The sequence below is a fragment of the Ixodes scapularis genome, unplaced genomic scaffold (assembly GCF_016920785.2).
Source record: "Ixodes scapularis isolate PalLabHiFi unplaced genomic scaffold, ASM1692078v2 PGA_scaffold2__306_contigs__length_199485367, whole genome shotgun sequence".
NCBI lineage: Eukaryota > Metazoa > Arthropoda > Arachnida > Ixodida > Ixodidae > Ixodes > Ixodes scapularis.
This window is the reverse complement of record NW_024609857.1, coordinates 48,602,818-48,628,445: the sequence shown is the minus strand read 5'-3', so window position 1 is coordinate 48,628,445 and position 25,628 is coordinate 48,602,818. Positions and strand designations below refer to the sequence as shown.

Genomic DNA, 25,628 nt, shown 5'->3' with positions numbered 1-25,628 from the left:
TATATTTTTGTTTGCACTGCATAGTCACCGACCAGACCCAAAAATAACAAGTTCGTAAGCAGTATATATATGGTCCAAAATATTACTCAAGTCCCGAGAGAGCTGATGTTGTGTTCTAGGCGAACAAGGGTCGGTGTTCGTCACGCTGACGGGACCTGCACTCGTTAAAAAAGAAACACGACTCTTTCCGACCAATTTCTAAGTACAACCAATTAAATCAACCAGGTCCGATTCTTGCCTCATCAAAGGTAGCTCCTACACAAAACACCGTTGTGTTACAAACCGTTCTGCGTATTCATGCACACTTACCGAGAACACTACAACCAACCTGCCAACAGCATTTCATCGATATATCGGATGTCCCAAACAGAAACCAGACACTTTAAATCGACCGCAAAATTCGGTTTCGTAACCGATCGCGCTACGATTCTGTGCAGCGTTGCCCACAGATGGTGCATTGGTTTTTGTAAAATTTGCAAAGAGCAAACTTACCTGAGAAAAAAGTAAAAAAAAAAAAAAGAAAAAGGCTTAACTCCTTTAGAAACTCAGCGAAGCCACTGGTCTTTAAATAACAGGGTGCCCTATGGTTTGACGACCAGTCACTTCGCTGCGTTTCCATGGGAGTTAAGCCTTTTTCGTTCTCTAATTTCCTGAAGTAAGCTTGCTCTTTGCCAATTTTACAAAAACAACGCATCATCTGTGGGCAACGCTGCAGAAAATCGTAGCGCGATCGGTTACGAAACCGAATTTTGCGATCGATTTAAAGAGCCTGGCCGCTATTTGCGACACCCGATGTATTAGGGCGCCTTTAACGAGTGCGTGTTTCTCTTGCGGCGGTGAGATTAGTCTTTTCTTTGACACGATGCTTCTGTTTATTGTTTACCTTGGAGAACGTTATTTACACGTTCCCCCGATCGCCTGCTGTAGCTTCGGGTATTGTAAGGAGTTTCACCATTCAAAGAAGAACTAAACTGAGGAACACTGGTGTTCAGTGATCTCCAGGATCGTGTAGCACTCAACCGCCCGTATCCCCCAAACACACCGCAGAAGCAAGAAAAACACACGGCCGCTGTATAATGCCTGCCTGGTACGGCCCTCCGACTAGCATCTCTGGCGTCTTTACAGCCCATTAATCGGAGTGGTCCAAAGTAGCAGCAAGATTACATCGCAAGAGCCGACGCCCGCGTAATGCTGCGATCTTGGTGGTTGATCGTATCAACCAATATAAATACGACGAGCGGGCGCACGCGACGTTCGACCAACCCATGCCCGCTGGGGTCTATGTAGGCGGGCTACACAGCAAACAAGGCGAAAACAAGCACCCAACGCGACCACCTCTGCTGTTTTGCCGCCGATAGGATCGCAATAATCCGCGGCACTACACGCAGTGAGAACGGGCGGAGGGAGGTAAGTCAGTTGCCCTCCGCACGGAGATCTTTGGCGGGAAGAAAAAAAAAAAGAAGAAAGCCTAGGCAGACGCAGTCGAGCTGGGGGGCGTCGCCGGTAGCACTGCACACACAGTGCCCATCACAAGCCTACGAATGGGCAAAGTGTGGTGGAACTCCCTCGACTACAGGGTCGCTCTCCGTCACGCTTCGGGGGGCTCGCTCCGATCCCCAAGCAGGGGACGCTAGAAAAGCGTTTACCTGAAAACCAAGAAGAAAAGTAACTGCGCCATACACTCTTAAAAGCTCCTCCACATCTACTGCCCTGCGAGGCACTCAATACACCAATCGTTGTTCTTCCTTTAATCGTTTTCAACGAATAAGAAGGGTAACCGACATGGATGCCGCTGTGTCCATACAATCTCAGTGGGAATTCATTTGGACGGATGCTTCTTTTTCTTCTTTTTTTTTTGTCAATGGGACTGCGTGATTTTATTTCATTTATTTACTCTCAGGGCATAAAGCATTACAGAGGGGGAGTGGGGGAACAATGAGTCGCCAGTAAAAAAAACTCACGAGGGAAAATTGATAAAAATCATGATTAACAAAATCAAGTAAAGATACTAATCAACGCCTTTTTAGAAAATAACACTGTCTACAATTGAAACAATGGGGGCCGGAAGGTGGTTCCATTCATTATCGGGGCATGGTGATGATCGCATTTTTTTATTTCAGTTATCATAGTGCTACAGTATATATATACTATAATCGGTAACAGGTTAAGAATACACTAGCTGCTCCGTCTCCAGCGTGAGCTTTCTGCATGTGATAACTCTTCGGCGCACGCGCAGCCAAAGCTGGTCGGAAGGTAACAAGTGCGTGCTGGAGGCGAAGCTCCTACTGTAGTCTTAACCTGTCGGCGACCATAAAATTATACGGCGAGTTGTTCAAACGAGTCTTTGGCGGATTGGAAAGCGAGGAGGGGCACGCCAATCCACGGACAACATGCACAACGCGTAGAGAACGCGCCATGACGAGGCATCCAAGCGCGTCTTGAGCGTGGGCGCATTTCGCCGGTAAACAAGCGCACGAGGTGCGCAGAGGTCAGGCGAATTTGCACACCGTATACCCTATTACGAACAAGTCGCCCCCTGTCGGTACCTACCGGCGCTCGGCGCCTCAGTCCTCCCTGCAGTTGCGGGGCCGTGCCGCCAGTCGGAGCAGCGAGCGTTCCAAGATGGCGCAGGCTTCGCGCGAACTGGCCAGCTCCGCCTCAGCGTATAGCGCCAGCTGGCGGCCCAGGTGCCGTATCCGGTCCCGGTGAAACCGCTTCATCTGCGCAAGCGCACGCCATCACTAAACGTTTACTCAAATAAGGGGTGTTACTAGCACCGCAGCCCAGATATTACCTGGTCTGGAAACGTTTCGTCATGCTGGAAAACTTTTCCCCGCGAACAGGTTTTATCACAAATCAGATCGCTCGGAGAACTTAACGGACGTACGTGTGTTCCAAGAGGCACCGTGGAGAAAGTCAGTGGACGCCTTTATACTCTTTCATAATACCCTATGGACCGATCGAAAAGATGGACGACTGAACTATACTTGAGGCTTAGGGGTCATATTTCTGGGGGATAATATGAATAACATAAGATGACGCGCGGTTAGTCGTGCACTATTTCACGTTCCACCCTGAAGGGGTGTTTTGCCCCTGAACATGACGCCGACGCTGTGCTGAGACGAAGCGAAATACAAATAATCTCGACCAGGGAGCCTTCACGTGCGCTTTGCTATAGTCGGTTACAAGTCAAGAAGGTAGCGGCAAAAGCCCCTCAAAGGGAATCTTGTATTCCTCCGCCACCAATCGCGTCCCGTTGTTTCCGTGACGTCACGACCTGCCCGAACCAATCTTGTTCTGGCAAATGAATATTTTCAACATGGCTGCCGGGCAGATTTTTACGACTCGAGTATCTTGCAGCAATTATTCTGTTTTTAATGCGGTTTTTCACTTACCCGAGCATACGTCGCTAAGTCGTAACCGCGTCCACTTTTATTTGAAATAGGTTCTGCGCGACAGCGTGAGAATCCAGCGATAGCATTGCCATCGAAAATTTCGATGCGGGAGTAAGGCCTAGCATCGTACATACGTCGAACGCCGTCTGCTTCTCTGCCTCGGGTTGCGCCTCAACATCGTGAAGGCATCGGCTTTTCTTCGCAGTGGTTTCCGTGGAGCGACGTTAAAATGCAGCGGTCACCAAACTCTTCTTTATAAGTGTAGTGGGCTGTGCGGGAGGGGCATAAGTGAACCGCGAACACAGTAAGTGTCTTTACCCAATTTCGACCGTACCTTTGCTGGCGTTAATAAATAATCTGTCTACTGAAATGACGCTTTCGAAGCAGTATGCATTCATCTGTGAAACGTGACGTCCTTGTCAAGTTTCCGCGTCGCAATCGGCTGCACGGTAATCTATGAGTGCGATAGTACCCGCGGGTACACCCTCGTTCGCAATAATGAGCTGTTACATACAGGTGGCACACAAATGATAAAGCCAGTGATGCGTATGTTACCAACATTTAATTGATATTGTTTTGGACGTTAAGATGGCTGATGTCTTCTTTTGGAAGAAATACCAGAGAATTTGAGGGAAGCAGATTCGGTTCTCTCAAATGCTTCCGAACATTCTGCTTGCTCTCGAGGCGCTGTCAGTCGTATGTTTATGCTTCGAAACCCGGGTACGTGACGCCTGTACCTCCACTCGCTTTGCGTCGCGGCCTGAGGTATTACCGGTAAACACGCACCAATTTTTCCAATTTAAGAAGGGAAATGTGTCCACAATACTGGATCGCAGCGTTGGTTTAATAATTTGTAAAAGATGAAAAGTATGGTCAATAAAAATTGATTGTAAGGGCAGTTTCCTGCTTCATGAATTGTGGCTTTCTTATATGCGAAATATTTGTTTAAATCAAGAATTGAAAACATACCGAATACTCTTGATATTGGTCCGAATGCAGGTGGCAGAATGATTTGTCTTTATAACAATAAAATCAACAATGTTTGAGTCAAGCAACAGCTCAAACCGCCTAATTGCATTTCTGATGTATGTTTATCTCTGGATCATACCAGGCCGTAGCCGCGAACGAGCTCTTCAGAATCTGCCATCGTCTTTCTGGTCTACCTTGGCAAAGACAGACTCGTGTAAAAACATTGAGCTTCTTGGAGGCAACCTTGCAGTCCTCATTGTCAGAGCCTCCATGGAACCATTGGAAAGAAGGGTCCCTGTTGTTTCATCGACACGTTTCATCAACTTTTTACGACTAGTTTCATTGATACTGCCACACTGTGCTGTGAAGTTTCATCGACACAAAAATTTCACGCTGTAGGAACATTTTGTTGTGCGTTTATCACTGAAGCACATAATAAACTATCCGACCGACCCAGTTCACGACGCTTTGCGGCGACAGTCTCCAGCAGTTCATTACAAAAATGTGAACCCACCCAGCCCACCCGTACATGCCGCTTCGCAGCAGCGTGTAAGGGTGGTCCTACCCCCTGCATGTACCCGTACCCTTGCTCACCAACTAAGCAGCGCACCCCTAACCAAACCAAGATCTTGTCGACGAAACATAGCAAGATATGTCGATGAGCGAGTGTCGATGAAACAATCTGTTGATAAAGCGTCGCAACGTTGAAACAAACTGTCGGGGAAATGTCATTTGATGAAATGAGTGGCAGCGAAAAAAAGGCCTGTTCCCGAGCCGCGTTACTTAAACACTATCGCAGGCATCATTTTTAGATACTCATTGCCAGAACAAATGCACTCTAAACAAAGAAGAAAATGAATTTCGCGCCCCTCTGCTGTTAAAGTTCAAGACCCGGAATTGGATAAGGGGCCATAAGGCAAATTTGATATGGTTCTGGACTGGACAAGACAACCTTTCGGTACTTCACGACTCTGCCCTTGGCAACAAGTCTGGCTGCAATCTGTGCATTGTGGTTCTTATCAGCTTTGAAAACGTTAGATTTAATCCTGTACATTGCACTAGTCCGGGAGGCTCAAAACTGAGGTCTCTATGGAAGACCGCTTCACTTCATCACAGCGTTTCTGCAAGACGGACAATATCAAGCTTGAGCTAGGCCCAGTTACTGGCATTGGCATTCCCCAGATCTCCGTCCTCTCACCAATCCTTCATCAATGTTGTAGCCGACGTTTTCTCGTGTCAAGCAATTAGTGCTGTTTTTACGATATATTTCAAGCGAGTACAATGGCGCCTCTTAAATTCAGGAAATCTATGCCGCACTACTTCAGACCGCACTTCGGCGCACAGGGCAGCCTGCTCCTCATCCACCACGAGGTGTTGGCCAACTCGCCAAAGTGGGACCCAAGAGTCATAATGGCCGTCGACTTCAAGGGAACTTTCGACGCGTCTACTCAGCTTCGAAACGAAGCACTAGCACTCGCATTTTGCTCTCCACTGTGCTAACACAAGGTATTGTTATTCCCAGGGTGGCCTCAGTCGTGTGAATGGCCACAGACGTCCTGTTTATGTTTTGAAACGAGATCATTAGCAGTTACAGTTAGCTGCACACCGTGCTGACAGACGTTATTGTTATTCTTAGAGTGGCCTCGGTCGTGTGGATGGCCACCGACGTCCAGTTTATGCTTCGAAACAGGTCATTGGCAGTTAGAGTTAGCTGCCAGCAGCGCTGATGCACGTTATTGTTATTCTCAGAGTGGCCTCGGACGTGTGGATGGCCACTGACGTCCAGTTTATGCTTCGAAACAGGTCACTGGCAGTTAGAGTTAGGTGCCCGCAGCGCTGATGCACGTTATTGTTATTCTCAGAGTGGCCTCAGTCATGTGGATGGCCACTGACGTCCAGTTTATGCTTCGAAACAGGTCATTAGCAGTTAGAGTTAGCTGCCCGCAGCGCTGATGCACGTTATTGTTATTCTCGGAGTGGCCTCGGTCGTGTGGATGGCCACTGACGTCCAGTTTATGCTTCGAAACAGGTCATTGGCAGTTAGAGTTAGCTCCCCGCAGCGCTGATGCACGTTATTGTTATTCTCAGAGTGGCCTCGGTCATGTGAATGGCCACTGACGTCCAGTTTATGCTTCGAAACAGGTCAATGGCATTAAGAGTTAGCTTCCCACTGTGCTGACTCACATTATTGTTGTTTTCAGAGGGGCCTCGGTCATGAGAATGACCATAGGCGTTCCCTTTAGACTTAGAAACAGAGTACTAGTACTGCGATTTCGCTCTCCACTGTGCTAACACACGGCTTTGTTATTCCCAGAAGCCTCAGTCATGTAAATGGCCACAGACGTCCCATTTATGCTTTAAAGCAGAGCACTGGCAGTGATATGTTGTGTCGTTTTTCTTAGACAAAAAAGAGCTTATTTGCAATCAAAATTCCATTTGCTGCGTAGCAAAGATCTTTAGACAGCGGGAAGGGTCAATATGGCATCTGATGTCTTTGCCCTAGATGGGCTGCAAACTTTTGTTTTCGTGAAGTTGAAATCTATACTGGTGATTTATGGCACAGTGCAATGTATAGACCAGCTTAGACATTATCGCAACAAAAATAAAAAGTTTGTCTGGTGGCTGCATATCGAAATGCTATTCGGCAACGAGCAGAGATGCATGACAACATGAGACACGGGAGGTTAGTGGTGGTCAAGAACAGCAATCCGATCTTAAAGCAAATAAGTGGTCCTTAAAAGGACCGTTTTGTGTTCCGAGATGTTCCACGCTTTCTCCATAATGGTGGCCTTAAGCTTCGTCAAGGGGCTCGACACCAGACAGGTCACTCTCGGATGGGGTGTCCTCTCCATCCAGCTGGATGACGATGGGCTGGATGTGGGCACTTGTGGCACCGCCTCGTCGGAACGTTGCTTCAATGTCAATAACGTGCCTGACAGCATTAATCCAGTTGTCAGTGGTGACCTTGTCAACTTCTTCGTTGAGGAGTCTCCCCACGTCGACAATCTTGAACGTCGTGTTTCGGGCAGCAACGCCGTTCTTGATCTGCGCCCATATCAGTTCAATGGGGTTGAACTCGCAGTGATACGGTGGGAGCCTGACCACAGTGCAGCCAGCTGTCTCGGCAGCAGTGTCCACACGATACTTTAGGTGCTGTGGCTTCACCAAGGCCACAATGTCGAGCAGCTGCTTCTTCACCATCTTGGGGTCCCATGAAATTTTCTTAGACGTCAGCCACTGTCGGATGTCGTCCTTCCGGGAACTCGTCGTCGGCACTGCTTCCAACCGCCGTGAATGGTAAGAAGCGTTGTCCATGACGATAACGCTTCCTGTCGGCAGTTTGTCGAGGACACCGTCGAACCACTTCTCGAAGCGGGCGCCATCCATCTCCTCGTGGTAATCACCGGTTTTTTGTCCACGGAACACGTCCAGGCAGCCGTCGACGAAGCCTTCATCGCTGCCGATGTGGGTGACAATAAGACGCTGGCCCTTCCCCGATGGCTGATTGAGGCCAGTCGAGAGACCACGCATGAAGGCGTCGTGAGACGAGGCCACTGTCGTGTCTACCCACACCTTTGAGACAGTGTGCCCTGCCGTCACCCACGTCTCGTCCAAGTAGAAGATCTTCCGACCATCTTGTCGGTGACGTGCGATCTCATGCAGGTACTTCTGCTGCCAGGCGACTATGTCCTCTCGTTCAATCAACCGGGAGTTTCGTTCCCTCTTGTCATGCTCGAATCCGATGTCGTGGAGAAGGCGACGCACAGTCCAAGCCTTCAACGAGGGAAGTTCAGTGCTCGCGCAGAATTCCGCCGTTATCTTCTTGACCGTGGGGACCTCGTTCCGTCGAAAGAAACGGTGGACGCACGATCTTAGCGCGCACAACGTGAACTCGCCGTACCTGACTTTGCGCCGCCTCTTGCCTTCACTTGCTGGGCGCTTCCGAGAAGGTGTCACAACTTGTCCCTCAGTTTCTTTCGCCTGCTTCCTAATCTCGAGGACGGTGCGTACACCAACGCCAAGCAGCTTGCTGACTTTGATGCAGGACTCCTCCACAGTGAGGCCGGGCTGGCCGGGCTTGGCGGGCGGTTCGTGTCGCACCTGAACGCACGCGTTCATTATCAGCTGCCGTGCAGCTCGGTTGAGGACATCGCCGCTCTTATGCTTCTTGTAGAGGCGCCTTGGCGTAGGCGGCGAGGCTGCACCAGACTCTCTTGACGAAGAAGAATCGGAGGAATCGGATTCCGCTGTCTCCACGTTGGGATTCATAACGGAAAACGGCGACTTCGGCATTAGGAAGTTTTAGAATAACGTACGCAATTTTAGCGCACGCTAGCGCTAAATTTAGCGCTTGTATTAGCGCACGCGACGCAAGAGAGTTTTAGAATAGCGTTTCTCCGCCGCGACGCTAAAGCCCAAGCATCTCGCGCTTGCGACGCCACCACGATACAGTAAAATATTTCATTTCACACACGAAATGCTGTAACTTTAGAAAAAAAAAAACGAGTTTTTTGGTCCAGAATAGCATTTTAATTTGTTTAAACATGAGAACGCGACGCGAGCGGTTGAGCGGTCGTGTCCGCTTGCGTCGCCTCGGCAAGAGAGGTCTCGTGTACTGACCTTCGCAAATCGTTCCTTCGCCGTGAAATGTTCGCGCGTCGCAAGCATCAAGTTGTCGGTGATCGCTGCCAAACCGAGTACAATGTCGTCCCGTATTGAAAATTGCACTCGCGAGGATACCACCGACGTCGCGCTCACGACGCCGCCAAAGCAGCCGCCGACATAATCCTGGAAGCCGCCATTTTTTTTTAACTGTGCTCGTCTTGGCTTTAGCCAACTTCTCATCACGAATCCTCCCAGGAGAAGCGCAAAGACTCTTTGCGTACGCACGCTATTTCCGAGAAATAGCGCACGCTAAAATTGCGCAAGCAAAGCGCAAAACCTGGTTTGCGTTCGGAGCATGCGCAGTGGCGACGACGCTATTCTTTGCGTACGCAAAGCTTTAGCGTGCGCTATTCTAAAACTCCCTATTGTTAAAACGCGAATCGCAGGAACTTTCAAAACCCGAAACGCAGGTTTTTTTTAACAAACGCAGAAAATACACGGAATGTACCTAATTCGAGTAGGAAGGTTATCAAGCTAAAACCAACAACCATGTATGCATTACTTATAAAAGTTACAATTTTCGTTGCACTGAAGCCTTCTTTTTACGTCAACCTTCCGGAGCGAGTAATTTGCCTCGGCTAGGTGGCGCAAGCTGCCGCCCGCTACAAGGTCTGTCTGTAGTCAATATCCATCCATTGAAGTAGAAGGGGCGTTTTCAGCGAACTATCTTCTCGACTGCGAAGGCGTCTGAAGCGGGCGCATCACGCTTATGGGGAGGGGCTTCTACTACCTTCTTAACTTGTAACCGACTATAGGGTGATGCCACCCTTTGTAATACCACTCGCCGACAAACCAGCAGCCATTTTGTTCCTCGGCGATAATCCGCGGGGCTTATAACCCTCCCGGAAACAAGCACCTTATCTCAGAAGTTCGGAGCAGCGTTGTGGAACCCACGGAGGGAGGATTAGCATTTTCCCCCTCGGATGGGATTACCGATGGACACAAAGGCCACTTTCCGGCGCACGGGGAAACAATGAGAGAAACAAAATGGCGGTGGAAGAGGGTGTGGGAAAGGGAAACAGGCAGTTGGCATCACTCTATGCGAAGCGCACATGACGGCACTCTAATCTCGACGTCCACACCGCGGATGTAGCTTCTCTGCAGCGTACCAATGGGTGGTGAGAAGCGCACTCAACGAAGCAAACTATACTGCCCAAACTCGTACCCCCAACAATAAAATATATATATATATATATATATATATATATATATATATATATATATATATATATATATATATATATATATATATATATATATATATATATATATATATATATATATATATTATAAAACTTCTGAGTACTGATGCAGTGTTCGATACGGAGATCAAATAAAATCTGACGTTATTCGGAGCGATAACCGAAATTCGTGCGAGCTCACCGTAACAACGCGGCAGTGTAGCGACGCCCCGAACGCTCATTTTTCGTATCGATAAAGTGAAACGAGCATTGGCGCAGAGTTCGCGAAGATTCCGCACACCCTAACAAAACATAGCGGGATGTCGTAGCACGGTAAGCATTTTGGCGCATAATGGGGTACATGGCGCAGTAATCCCATCACTGAAATAGGGAACGGCAACACCGCTTTCTTTGACCACGTGCGCATGCATCAGTGATCACAGCCCTCCCTGTGAATCTGAACTACAGAGCAAGATAGTCAAATGCCGTAGACACTGAGAGCAACCGAGGGCGTGGCAAATCCCAAGCATCTCATTATCGCTCCTTAGCCAATCGGATTGTGGCATGAGCCGATGACGACACCGAAGAGCCAATCAAAGAGCAGGAAGAGCGAACACAAAAAAAAAACACGTCCTGCGTTCCTTGAGCTGTCGGGGACCACAGAAGAGAAGCTAACACACACAAGGAAACCAAAATCGTTACGTCACGGCGCGCTTTTCTGCGTTTGGCTCGATTAGAAGGCAATAACACACCCACATGAAAATGACGAACGCTTCCGGCGCTGTTTGATTTGCTTTGTCGGCTCCTACACCAGCGTCGGCTGCGCTCCGACGTACGGTGAATGAAACGAAGTATGAACCACTGATCTCTATTGTAGTAGGCTGGATCGCGGATCGGGAGCCCGACGGTGGCACCACGGGTGGCGGCCATTGTTTGACACCAGACAATACAAGGAACTCTATGGGAGGAAGGATTAAGAATGAACTTTTTGAAGCGTGTGTGAAGTATCTTGTACAGAAACGTTTATGAGGGTTCGCGGGAATAGTAAGACAAACAAAAAATCTCAGGTTTTTACTTTCTTTTTATAGGGGCCAATGCATTTGCTGATCTAAAGCATTGGCCGCCGGTGGTGCCACTCGACTCCGACAAACAAGCTTCGATCCGCGATCCAGCCTACTACAATAGAGATGAGTGGTATTGACCTTTTCTACACGGGCGTCGTATACCTTGAATGGCGCAACATCTGGTACGCAGGAAAACATCGTTTTGCCCTTGTCACGCTATGGAATGCGTTCGTTTTGATCGCAAGTGTCACCTATTTTTGTTTTGGTAATGTCTTACTTTTTTTTCACTCGTCCCGGGTACTGGATATCTGAACTCCACGTAATTAAGGACGATCAAAAAATATGCACAGCACCGTTGCTACATATGTTTTTTTATAGTTTTTTTATTATTCTTTTCTTTTTTCAAACAACTTGTATACACGACGCCCCGTTTACCCATGTATGAGGCTTTCCTAATGCTGATTCGTGGCACGATATACTTGGCGTATTTTGCGCATAAAGTTATTATAATGTACGCTAGAAGTTCAACTGGCGCTAGTGTGCAGCTGCAAATTGAAGCAGACAGCAACCAGTCCGAAATTGACTTCCGGTAATGCATTTCTATGGGAAAAAGCGAGTGCATTTTATCTCTGCGCTCGATTATAAGGGCAAATATTACGAATAATTCGTACGTACTAGGCACATTGGAACATTTCTCAGTCACGAAGACAAGATAATTGGTCACTTACGGCGTTTTTATTTTAAATTCGTGGCCAGAAAAACGGTGCAAAAACCGCTTTGTACGTGTATTTATGTCCACTGTCGGACACTGTTAGCGCGAACACGGCGTCGGCACTTTCTAGCATAGGGGATATACGTGTCAAACGAACGAAGGACATCTGGAAAACCAAAAGAGACGGCAAGAACTTCGCCGTAACACTGGATAAGTAGCTCCTTGTGCATGCAGACGATCAAAATTAATTGAAAGCCACGTAATATAGTCCGATTTCCATTAAATGAGTAGTGCTTTATTTTTTCTACTCATGTGCGAAGATGCTTGTTCTGGGTTAAAAGCATCACCCGCACGCTCCAAATCTTTCCGAATAGGGACAAGCCAGAGAACAGGTGACCGATAAGAGCTGCCCGACATAGGAAATAATAAAAAGACACACCTTTTGTGGCCAACGCACGTTATTTTTTATGTTCAAATGTTTTTTAACCGATCGTAAAGATGCGCACGACGGAGTCATTTTCATATAACGGCAGGACGGGCATATTAGCAATATATAAGAGCCACTGGAATGCTAGCGAAGCTTGAACACACTCTGCATTCCTTTCGATCGTTATTTTGCTTAGAATCGTCGCTCGTTTTTATATACCTGCCGTGGAACAGGGGTTTGGGCCTGAAATATAGCAAAGTTTAACATCGTTCAGCGGTAAAGAAAAATGCTGTAACTAAAGCAATTACACTCTCACAATACCAATAAAGGTACACACTATTCGGTACGAAAGAAATAACAAAACTTAATCATGTTGTTTTCCGGCGAAGAGACAAAATGCACGCGCGTTTTCCCATAGGAATGCACAGGAGCACCGCAAAAGTAGACTGGATGCTGTCTGCTTCAATTTGCCTCCCGGAAGTCTCATAGACACTAGCGCCAGTTGAACCTCTAGCGTACATTATAATAACTCTATGATTTTGCGCGCCATGACATATCCTGAAATACTGTACTAAATTAGATTTAAAAAATGTACTAAATGAGATTAAAAACAAAAAAGTCAGAATGTCCGCGTGCGTGTTTAGACGGCGGCCGGTCGACATCCCTCAAAATGGCGTCTAGCGCTCTCTGTTTTGGAGGAGCGGTTTGGCCGCCATGTTAGAAAATGCCACGCTGGGTTTTTTCAACTTGCATCCCTCAATAGGGAATTACAGGAATGCAAGCTGGCACAGACTCCGTTCAGATACTGAAGCCGGCAGAAGTGAAAATGGACGTTAACAATGGCACATTTAAATCACGCGAGGACGCTAAACATCATCGAGCATGCCGCTTAAAACTGTCCTAAGCCAGGAGGTTAAGTCTCAACCTGACTTAAACTCCTAAATTATAATTGGGGCTATAACTCGGTAAATGTAGGTTCACATCCAATATGTACGACTACTATTATGCTTTGAAACTTTTTTTTTTTGGATGGAAAGTTTTAGCAATTAATTCCTCTTTCTGCGTTACAATCCACTTTGGCGCTCCAGTTTCCTTACGCGCGATTACAAATCTTGCACGCACGCGAGACGGCCCATCTACGCGTACAGCGACGCGATTCGGGAAGAGCAATTCACGATATAGAAAACTCGAGGCCACATTTTCGACTTTACTACTCTTTCTGATTCTGAGAAGTGTGTGAAAAGTGTTTCTTTCGACGACCACACTGTGGCTTCAAAAGAAAAGTAGCCGCTTTTAGAGCGCAGCTCTTAGGGGCCGGTTTCCAGCCTGAGCGGCGTCGCCGTCGGCGCCGGCGTCGGCGTAACCGGGGGGGGGGTCACGTGACCCCCCCGAGGTCACATGACCCCCTGAAGTCACGTGACCCCCTGAGGTCACGTGACCCCCCGAAGTCACGTGACCTCAAGGGGGTCACGTGACCCCTGAAGTCACGTGACCCCTGAAGTCACGTGACCCCCTAAGGTCGTGACCCCTTTAGGGGTCACGTGGCCCCCGAGGTCACGTGACCCCTGAAGTCACGTGACCCCCTTGAGGTCACGTGACCTCAAGGAGTCCTCTATCCCTCAGTACGCTTCCATCTTCCTCCTCAAGAGCTGCGCTCTAACCGGCGTTACAGGGAATTGTAAACGGCTTTCATTTTTATTGCTGTTTTTGGTTGTTTCTGTTGTTGTCCTTCAGCGCGGGAGGCCTATGAAACACGACAGTTCACGCACGTTCTCGGTTTAGCACGGCCAGCCCAAATCGCGATTTTCTCACATCGAGAGAAGATCCACGTAAAGGTGCCTGCCACCCAAGCCAAGGGCCGTTTGGCGTTGGAGGAAGGGATCGGCCCTTTTGTTTGACGTTCAGGCAGCCGTGAAGTCAGAGCACACCAAAGAAAGAATGTCGGAGCGTTTATTCCTCTGGCCAGCGTTTAGTGTTGCTGCTGCCCGTATATGCAGTTAGCTGTCTTCGGTCACGCACCGGAGACTCTGTGATGGCGAGCTGCTGTAATCGTGCGTTGCCCACCAAGGCGCGGGCTTTCGAGAGAGCTCTATTTACAAACGTCGCGTTTATTTTTGGTTCTTTTTTTCTTTTTTTACTTACAACGGATAAACGGTCAAACAAACGGACGCGTCTCTTTTTCTGCTGGCACTCACCTACTGCTAAAATCTCAGCAAAAAAAAAAAAAATTGTTTGCCGTACAGCCACCGTATTTTATATATACATATATAAAAATGTATAGCGATGTTTGTTCTATCTAAGCAACAAACTCGGGCTTGATCCGGGACGGTGGGAAGCTTCACCGCGGAGCGCGACCTAGAAGACACCTAGAAGACAAGGACCGCGAGTGACGTCATCGCCAGTGGACCTCCCCGACCCGCCCCGAGTGGCAAAACACGCCGAAGCGCGTGTTATAGCGTCGCGCTCGCCGCGAGACGATGCAAGACGCTGCTGCGTGAATCCACGAGTGATGACGTTTGTGGGGGACAAGCTCAAGACTTGTCTTCTAGGTGGTGGGTGGCACAAACCGGGTCCGGCCCCCTGCGAGACAAGCCGGTTTCCGTCGCTGGCTGTCTTTTTTACATGCGATGGGGCGATCTCTGACCTTTAGCAAACAGAGCGAACAATTCCCCGGTGAAGCGCGACGAAGTCGGAAGGAATGGGCCTTGCCTAACAAGGACATATCAGAAGGTGAGGGGCGGGGGGGGACAGTGACACGGACATCGGTGTGGACACAAGACTGACGCATTGGATCCGGCTAGCAATCCTGTATGGTGAGAAACGTGTTAGGAAGTGCACTACCCAACTGGCTAGATCTTCCCAGCACTTTATAACATGCAACCTCTGCACGCCGTCGGTAAAATATACTCCAACCGTTATTTTTGTTAAGTGTTAGTATTTTCGCATTGACGCGAAAAACCTTGGTATACTTTTTGCTAGAATGTGGAGCGCATGTTCGTCTGCATTTTTCGCAGGGGTTGAGGTGACGTCGGAATGCCGAGCTCTGATTGGCTCTGATAGAAGGATAGTGGCTAGACCTCAAGCAACGTTACTAAAACACTCAGTTGGGAAACTCGCCGTCGAAACCTGGGCCGCTGGCGTCCACCGAGACCGAGCTAAATGCGACAACAGCGCCGCTCTTTATCATTTGTCTGTACTGTGGTCACCTTGAGCTTTTTGAAAGCCTGTTTTTGCGTAAAAACAAACGGAAAAGACACTTTTTGTATGAAATTTATTGGAGTTTAGTACAAAAAGAGGGGCGCGTTATGTTTTTAAAATCTTTAGTTTGCAGGGTTTTGCGGCACAATTAATATTGTTTTTATACAACCATGCCTCAGCGGGCCTTTCAGGTAGCGCGTCCCGATCTAGGTGCATTTTAACTTCGACAGTTCGACGCCGCGCGTCCACCGGGGAGACGGGGGTGGCACCCCTGTAACCTCTTCCGCTGTATCTGTTCTTAAAGCCAAAAGAGAAGTCACGTGCAGCTCCTCGAGTTACCGCTGCGGGAGATATGGTGGCGTTGTGTTCGTCATTAGCTCTGTGCTCGGAGACAGATTGGGGTCACTTTTTCGAAGCTGTCTCTATGGGAGTTTCCTAACTGAGTGATTTAGTAACGTTGACCTCAAGGCAGCTAGCCATAGAAGTCTACCCACTATTCTTCCAACCAAAGTCAATCCAAGCTCGGCATTCGGACGTCACTGCAAGCCCTGCGCAAGAAGCAGACAAACTTGCTCTCCCCATACACTTTTCTTTTTTTAGTTTAAAAAGCATGTTTGCTGAACTGCTTGCTCTATATGTAATTTTATATAACCTAATGCTACCTCCCTGAATGTGTGCGGTCTTCATTGCTAGAGTAAACCTTAAAATTCTGTACCTGTTGTGATAATAATATATGTTTCATTTGATTATTTCTGTGTGTTGCGCGTAATATTGCACTTTTACTGTTTGTACGAAACCGGTTTAGGTGTTTAGTTGCAGCCGCGGTTGCCGCCGTCGTGTATTTGATAAAAATAATAAATATTATTAGCATTAGTATTATTAGTTAATCTACATTTCCAATTATTTTATTGCACCTTACCTTGAAATTAGAAAAAAAAAACAGGTCATCCACTGTTTTTTGAGTAATTAAATGACCATGAATAGTACCTTCTCAGGGGCAACTCATGGGCTGAAATAGATAATTAATAAACATTAAGACATATATTAATTAATATAAGAATACATTGCGACATACTACCAAATAGCACACAATGAATTTCAAAACGATCTTTCTGATCCAATCGAGTGCGAGCTTGGGGAAATAGGTCGACGTGGAACGTTCACGTTGAAGCGCGGTAAATCTGACGTAGGCGAAATGACGCATTATGTTTTAAATGAATGGACACAGTCATATGGAGAAGAGCAGTTTATTCAAATAAAAAAATATCAAATTTGACCTTTTTTTCTTTTTTAACTGCACCTTGAATTTAATAAAAGTTTCGTTTAGACATATGTCCGGAACAACGGAGATAACTTAATTTACGCACGAGAGAAATAAATAAATAATGTGTGATTTGATGGAGTATTTCAAGATGCGAAGAACAGCTCGGTGTTGCAACTTGAAAGCGTTACAAGTTAACGGCTCAGAAATATGGGGCCAAGCGGCGATTGATTTTTATACGCACGCAATGAAATTGACACATGTGAATACAAATTCATAAAAATTGTCGATATGCATTACTAAGTGTTAAAAATATTTCGCCTTCATGGTCCTTGTACTTTGAGTCTTATGAGTTGTCAAAACTTGACAAAAACAACAAAACCCCAAAACGGGGTTGCCGTCCTGACTCGTAATTTTTTCCTCCCAAAAATATATTTCTTGCAAAATGTTCCGTTCACACATGGGGGTGTAACATACAAAATTATATTTAAAAAAATAAAAACAATGTCGACGGGAGTCGAGTGCAATATATCTTACGTGAACAGACCCTGAGGAAGTTATTCGCGACTCCAGCGACCTATAGGGGGCGCCACCACCAAACAAACATGGCGGCTGAGTCCAGGTCGCGTCGGCTCGGCCGGGCCGCCTGAATGGGTGGCGCATTCAATTTAACAAATTATCTTTCGTTGAATGCCCAATTTCATAGGTATTTGAACTGAGACAGTTAAGTGTAGCCGGTGCGCATAAACTTGCCGAGCATAGTTTTGTTTTGCCGGTGTTTTTTGTTCTTTTCATGTCAAAATTTCGTTTCGGAGACTTCGATCAAAACCGAAACTATGGGCTCCGGAGAAACGGTCATAGACTCTAATTAGTTTTTATCATCTAAGGAAAGCGGCGAGGGCTACAAAATTGTTCCACCGAGAGTAATTTTTAGCTAACTCGCATGCCTCGACCGTGCGACTTATCTGTCCGCGAAATTGAGCTTTTGTGCCTGTCCGCGTTTCAAGAAACAGCTCCAGTCGTGTGCTCGGTCAAGAACACTGGCTGCAGGAAAATTACGAAAATTAAGCAAGCGCTTCTTGAGCCAAGGAGCATGTCAACTCGCTGGCGCTTCACTAAGCAGCTGATACTCGTATATTTCAATTCAGGTTTTAGAAGCAATCGAGAAGTCATTTTGACAAATATGCGGATTATGTATTATATTACGTACTATGGTCCCACTAAAGCGATATTAGTATATTCTTCGTGTTGAAATATGAACTTAGTTAACTAACTATTAGGTGAACTGCTGAATAAAAGTATATTTGACAGACAGAGAGATACTACTTAAACTTAGCCAAATGGTTCTAGGCGGTAGAACGGAGACGAATGCGGACAAACTGAGGAGAGTCTTCATCGGAGATTCACTCAGACCTCTCTGCATTGAACTTGACTTCGAATTCTGAACGGATAAAATGAGTATTTTTTGTGGCCGGTCAACCTGAGCAATGTAGACGTATATTGCTCCTGGCTTCAACAGGGGTTATAATATAAATATTGAAGGCGCGATAGATCCTAATGACGTGACAGCTTCTAACTTTGCGAGACGCGTCCCCCACCTTTTAAAAGCAGATAATTTCCCTCATTAATCATATGCAGCGAGCAGGTTTTCTGAATCAAGTAATTGCGAAATTAGCCCAACTCCTTTAATGTGGTCTTTTTCGGCGAAAAGCCGCCAAGATGAATAGCCAACGCACCGGCCGGCGTTAGTGGCTCAAATTAACTAGAAGCTAATCGAGCACAACTAAACTCAAGGAAAGCAGCTATCGAACCTTCCCATTCACTTGACTGCAACATTCGTGTTCACTCCAGTGAAACACTTCGTCTGTCGACCTCAGTCCACTGCTCTACATCCTTATAAAGAAAGCACTTATCAGTTACCAAGCAGTCGTCACTTTAAATGTGATTCGAGACAGACGAGAAATCAAAACGTTTTTTCGTGATTCCTCCTCATCAAAAAAATTGAAAGCACGCGACCGTGTGTTGTGGAGTAAACGGGCTTTCAAACACGTGATGGAAAGAAACAATCTACTGAGGCTTCACCACACTAATGAACACTTAGGCAAACTTAAGAAATTTTCGGACCTTCGTCAAATTACATTGCTCGCCCCCGCGCCGACATCAAGTGTCCGCGAAAGCCATCAGAGACGCGGCGGGGCGGGGAGCGACCTGGACCGACTGGTTCCCGGTTTTCCCGCTTGGCGGCGTCCGTTTTGCTGGAGTCGCGATATATGCCTACTGCTAAGTGACGGGCGATTGGCTTCAGGGAATAGCTGTGTAGGAAGGTGATCAAAATCGGCAGCGGTATGTGGATAATATTAAGCGTAGTTATCGAACTCTTTCCAATTACTGTTCGAGATGGATTACGCAAATATGTCATACGTTTTGAAGTACTTTCTTGCAAAGGTTTGGCCAACGTTTCATACGTCTGGCTTGAGCTCGCGCGTGCTTGAGGGATCTTCGCAAATAACCCTACAGTTGTCTTTTAACCACATATGACGGAGGTGCGTGCCTCATTTCAGATTGCCTATTATAGTGAGGCCAAGGTTGTATCCTTCTACGCGAGTTATCAAACACTAATATGGTTGAGGGGAAACGCTAAAGGTCAACGCTTATGCTCAACGGGCATGCGTATGGCCTTTTTAACTTTTAGATACATTTAACAAGTGGTACAAAAGTCAGCTTATTTTATTTGACAAACTGCTTAGCTTATCGTTATCTAAGACCGTCTTAACTTCAGTATTAGGCAATTGTTTGAAAACGGACTGGGATACACAGCTTCGTCATCTATAAAGTGGTTTTTAAATACGAGGGAAGTACAATTTTCCTGCACACTTCATTTTCTTTTCTGCTGCCCTCCCCCCTTTTTTGTTGTTGTTGTCCATTTATCTTAAATTTTATTTGATTTGAAAAGGCATCTAGGCATTTTATTATCGACTATATATCAACCACCGACTTCAAAAATACGAAAATGTGAAAGAAAAAAAAAAGACGCGAACAAATGTGATAGTGACGACTCGACACGGAGTTCGATGTTGTTATTTTCAGTTGCTTGCTCTATTTTATCAACGGATTACCTATCGCAAACTGTCTAGTTAAACAACGCAAAGGTAACGGTAATGTAATGGTACTATCGTGGACACTGTTAGCTATAACACCGCAGCGGCGGCCGTGCCGTACCCCCAGTGCCTCATAGCAGGCGCCGTCCGAAACTCCGCACATGCGCCGTGTGGCGGACTCGCTATTCCCGTTTGCGAGCACACCCTCGCTTTGTCGTCTGCTGGGCGCAGAGCAGGCGATGCCACAGTGCTGCTCGTCTGGTACCCTGGCCCTAGCGAACTGGTCTCAAACTCATTTTAAACCGGCGATTCTGATTGGGGGAGATTGCAGAGTCATTGGGGCATTATCCCTGCCTACGTTTTTTTTTTTTGTTTTTTTTTTTTGCTTTTTTAGAAACAGGATTTCGCAATGCATCTTTCACAATATGCGCTCGCAAACCAGTATGAGCGCAGCAGGTGTGATACAGAAATCGACTTATACTCCGTTTCACCTAAAGTCCGAATGCAGCGTACGCTACAAAACGACATAGCCAATCAAATAGCGCAAAGGTGCAATGTCACGGAGTGCACCACCGGGGGACACAATAAGGTGCAAAAAGTGAGGTTTTGTCGCTTTTGGTTGGCCCTATCTTCTCGTAACGTCCGCTGCACTTAGATTTAAAGTGAAACGGAGTATAACTCCAAGTTTGTCCCATAAAAAAAGAAAAAAGTAGTCTACCGTGATATTACAATTAGGGGCGATGATTATCCTTAGCCAGCGGAGTGAAGGAATCAACCGTGGACACCTCTTACGCGGTGGTTTGCTGAACCGTGTTCAGGGAAAATTGGCAAGCGCTGTGGCGTCGTCTGCTCTGCGCCTAGCAGACGACAAAGCGAGGGTGTGCTCGCAGGCGGGAAGAGCGAGTCCGCCACACAGCGCATGCGCGGGGTTTCGGACGGCGCCTGCTATGAGGCGCTGGGGGTACGGGACGGCCGCCGCTGCGGTGTTATAGCTAACAGTGTCCACGATAGTACGTTCCAATCTAAGAAACGTAACGGGAACATGCTCCTTTTGAACCACAGGAACTCGTCACGGGATCTCCTTCCAAGATTAAGAAGGAACGAGGAACGAGCTTTTGTTCCTGTTTAAGTGGAACGCGTGCAACTCTGGTGTGTAGTTGGTGCCCGTATTGGTACAACTAATATAGCGCCTATGGGACAATGACAAGAAAGAGTGACAGTACAGGAGCCTGTCTTGTATTACTCGCATGTCCTTGTCTCATCCGCGCTATTTCCTTTGGACTGATGAATGAATATGGTTTGCCTCTCGTGCTAAAAACAGGAATGCATCTAAAAGAAATTTCCAAGAAACCTTCGATGCAACATCACAGACATCTGAGATGGTTGTCTCGAGTACTAACAAACTGCAGCGGGTCTTTAAAAATGCATTAAGTGAATATAGCGAAAGCTAAGTCTTAAGAATGGGTCGCAAATGAGTGCTTACTCTATAGAACGCTTCACTGAAATCAAAAAAGACAACATCTACCTGACTGGCCCGGGCATCTTAAACAGGTGAAATAGAGTGAACGACTTCATTTATCTGTATCACTCTGGGTAGGTCGGAGTGGTAACCTGGGCGAGTGGGCGATGCGTTTCTAACGAAAAACAGCGATGGCCTACATCTGAATTTTTGATATGAAGAAACATAAAGCAGTCGAACCACCAAAAACATCAAACACTGCCTATTTGTCTAAACTATCAAGGTATTTACAAACTCGTGTTAGCGCCGTCCTCGAAGACGACGAAGAGTACCCCAAGAGCTCTCCATGATCCGCGTGACTTTGAGTTCTTTTCTCGGTAGCCATACCTGCCTGACGTACATTAAACGTCCTTTCCTAACCTTCTCTGGGCCCTCCCGTCTTCAATGTCGAGACTGTAACATCTCAGAAGTGGGATAGCCAGCGACCACGGCCCACTTCAGATCGAATCCTGCGGCTACGACTTGGCACAGCGGCGCCAAACGAAACCTCGACATGGCTGAAGCGAACGAGGAAGGTCAGCGGCGCAGCGAACGGAACCGGACCCCACAGACTGCGGCAGCGGGCCCTCCCCTACTTCCAGTCACCGTTACTACTGGAGCAGGGAGCACAGGCCTTGGAGGTAGCGATGGCGCGACCACGAGCCAAGGTAGTGTGGCAGCTGAAAATCCTGAACTCTCCGACACCGGTAATCAAGGACAAGGAATATCGGTGACGAGCCCATCGATCGTCCCTCCGGCAATTCAGACTGGATTGAATGTACCGACAGGCGAACTTCCTGGACTTAATTCTCTTGTACAGGAGGCCGTACAAGCCGCCGCGCGAGGAGCGATCACGGGCTTGGCTGACCTGCTACGTTCCACAGCTCAGCCCACGAATGACGCAAGACCACCGACAGACTCTGGTAAGCTGGTACCAGTGTTCAACCCCGTGACGAATCCAGCGCAGACCATCGAACATTGGATAAGAAAAGTCGAACTATCTGTGATATACTCATGGAACGAGCCACAGACGTCGTGTTTTGCGATGACGAAACTGGAAGGAATCGCTAAAACATGGTACGGCGGCCTCGTCAGTGTCCAGCGCTCGTGGCTTGAATGGAAGGCGGAGCTGAAGAAAGCTTTTCCACCCGTCATATGCTTACAACGCCGGCACCAAGAGATGGAAGCGAGATGGAAATTGGCGAACGAAACCGTCGAGCAGTACTTCCATGAAAAAGTCAGCCTAGCTCGACTCTGTCAACTTCCTGAAGATCAGATCGTGGATTATGTCATAACCGGCATCAATGACGAATCTCTCGTTCGAAGTCTGAGCGTTGCCAAGTTCCCGACACCGGAGGCTCTGCTAGAATGTCTAAAAAGTTTGGACGACCGACTCGCCGTCATTGAGGAAGCGTCCCACCGGTCAGATGGGGCGATCGTTTCAGCGACTGTCAAGACAATTCCATCGAATCACCGATCCACCCAAAGAGTTGTTAAACGAAAACCGGCCTTCAACTCTAGCGGGGAGCCGCGCTGTTTCAACTGCGACGAATACGGACATATATCTGCAAACTGCAGTAAACCACAGAAGCGAGAACGCTGCAGCAAATGTCAACGGATAGGACATAAAACAGCGGACTGCAGAGCAAGCGCCAAAGGTAGTACGAACGTCAAAAGTCATCACATTGGAGATAAACAGGAAGTGAATGCGCGAAACGAGAAATACTTTCAAGATGCTCTGGTAGACGGGAAGCGCATTCGAGCTTACGTTGACCTTGGAAGTCAGCGCGTTACGTTGCGCAAGATAGATGCCGACGATTTGGGAATCAGCTATAACGAGCCGTCCCGGGGATGCAAGATTGCGGGCTACGGTTCCGGTCAAGTTCTACCGTGTGGAATGACGGGAGCAAGCGTCACAGTGGACCAAGCTACAGCCCGCGTTCCAATCTACATTGTTCCAAGTGAAGCGCAAGCGATTCCGCTTCTCGTTGGACAGCCCTTTACTGAGCAACCACATGTCACAATCGTGCGAAGAAGGAACACACTTCGCATTTTTGAAGAGCACGGCAGCTTTGCTGATGAAGATGACCAGCTTCGATCCGTTCAAGTTCCTAATCTTCCGCCACGTTCTGTCACGCTCTGGGCCAAGGAGTCTGTCGTGATTCCATCGGACTACGTGGGAATTGTTCGTCTGACGACCAAGGAATCCGCCACGGGACACGTCTTCGTTGATGCACAATTTCGAACGCAAGAGGGCAGGGAACACTGTTTGCCTGCTTGCGTAATCGACGTCTCGGAAGGCGGCAACACTGTTTTGCCTATTTTGAATGTATCAAAGTCCGACCTCCATATTTCGAAAGGAGAAGTAGCAGCCAGAGGATCCTGGTGTTCAGGAACAATTGAGACTGCGTGCCAGCGAAAGACGACGGATTTGCTGGAACCGATTAAAGCGGAGGATATACGAAAGGGGCCTCAGGTGACTGCTGAAGAGTTTGACAGGTTGCTAGAGCTCATTAACGAGTACAATGACTGTTTTGCCGTCAACGTCTTCGAGCTTGGCTCTACGAGTGCGACAGAGATGAACATCGAGACTGTTCCTGGGGCAAAACCAGTATCTTTTCGTCCATACTGGCTGTCCTACGACCAACGCACTCGAGTAAACAAGGCCGTTGAAGAACTGAAAGAAGCAGGTGTTGTCCGCGACTCATCATCCGAGCATGCGAGCCCACTACTTGTCGTAAAAAAGAAAACCGGAGAGGCACGACTTCGTGTTGATTACAGAACGCTGATTGCGATTACTAAGAAGGATAAGTATCCTCTACCTCTTATCGAACATCAGCTGGACCGACTCCAGGGAACCTACTGCTTTACGATGCTTGATCTGGCATCGGGCTATTACCAAGTTCCAATGGTTAAGGAGTCCCGAGCTAAGACTGCTTTTGTGACGCCTGACGGACATCGCGAGTTCTTAAAAATGCCGTTCGGTCTCACCAACGCTCCAGCGGTCTTTCAGCGTATGATGAACGCCGTATTGGGACCGTTGCGATATGGTGTCGCCCTAGCGTACATGAACGACGTTCTTATCCCTTCCACAAACTTTAATGAGGGTCTTACTCATCCCGAGCAGGTCTTCCAGGTTCTACGAGCTGCGAACCTTACGCTTCGTATAAGCAAATGCACCTTTATGACAGAGAATGTCACGTATCTGGGCTTCGAGATCGGAGCGACTGGACTCAGACCCAGCGACTACAAAGTGAAGGCTCTAATTGACTTTCCAACACCGTTCCGAGTGCACGAAGTTCGACAGTTTGTTGGACTGGTCAGTTACTTCAGACGGTTTGTCAAGAATTTGGCAACTCTCGCACAGCCATTAACGAAGCTTCTAAAGAAATACGCACCTTGGGAGTGGACCACAGAGCAGGACACCGCGTTCAGCGTCCTAAAGCTGCGCTTGCAGGAACGCCCTGTGTTCGCCCTGTACAACCATGAAGCCCCGACGGAAGTTCACACAGACGCACGCAAAAGGGGGCTGGGGGGCATGCTACTTCAACTACAAAGTGATGGCCACTTCCACCCCGTGATTTTCGTAAGTCGTCAAACGTCAGAGGCTGAGGGACGTTATCATTCATACGAGCTGGATGCACTCGCCGTGGTGTGGACGTTGGAACGACTGGGGACTTATCTTCTTGGGATCGATTTCAACGTTGTCACGGACTGCAGCGCCCTACGGGGAACGATGAGCAAACGTGAACTCATACCCCGAGTGGCACGCTGGTGGTTGTGGTTGCAAGAATTCACCTTCACGGTTATGCACAGAGATTCAGCGTCTATGCAGCATGTTGATGCGTTGAGTAGGTCTCCGACTGGACCAGCGGAAGAGATGGAGGCGTGCGAAGGACTCCATATCTACGCTACAGCGATGGAAGAAACGGATGACTGGTTGGTTGCCGCGCAACTACTGGACGCCGATGTGAAACACATCAAAGAGTTTCTGGAGAAACCGGCGTCCTCGGCCGAGGAGCGCCGCATCCACTCCGAGTATAAACTCCAGAGGAATGTTGTCTTCCGAAACATTGATGGAAACCCATCAAGGCTACTGTGGCTTGTCCCGAAACCACTGCGTTGGCAGGTTGTGCGACGTTCCCATGATGATCTGGGGC

At 47.7% G+C, this 25,628-nt stretch overlaps 1 protein-coding gene across 1 annotated transcript in view; it reads right to left on the bottom strand.

Annotated features, from left to right (window-relative positions):
- Positions 1-757: 757 nt before the first annotated feature.
- LOC8038135 (sorting nexin-32) overlaps positions 758-25,628 on the bottom strand; it is a 148,280-nt gene continuing 123,409 nt past the window's right edge. The window contains 2 exon segments of the mRNA XM_042291852.1: positions 758-1,646; positions 2,551-2,720. Of these exon segments, the coding sequence (XP_042147786.1) occupies positions 2,565-2,720 (156 nt within the window). The 3' untranslated portion in view covers positions 758-1,646; positions 2,551-2,564.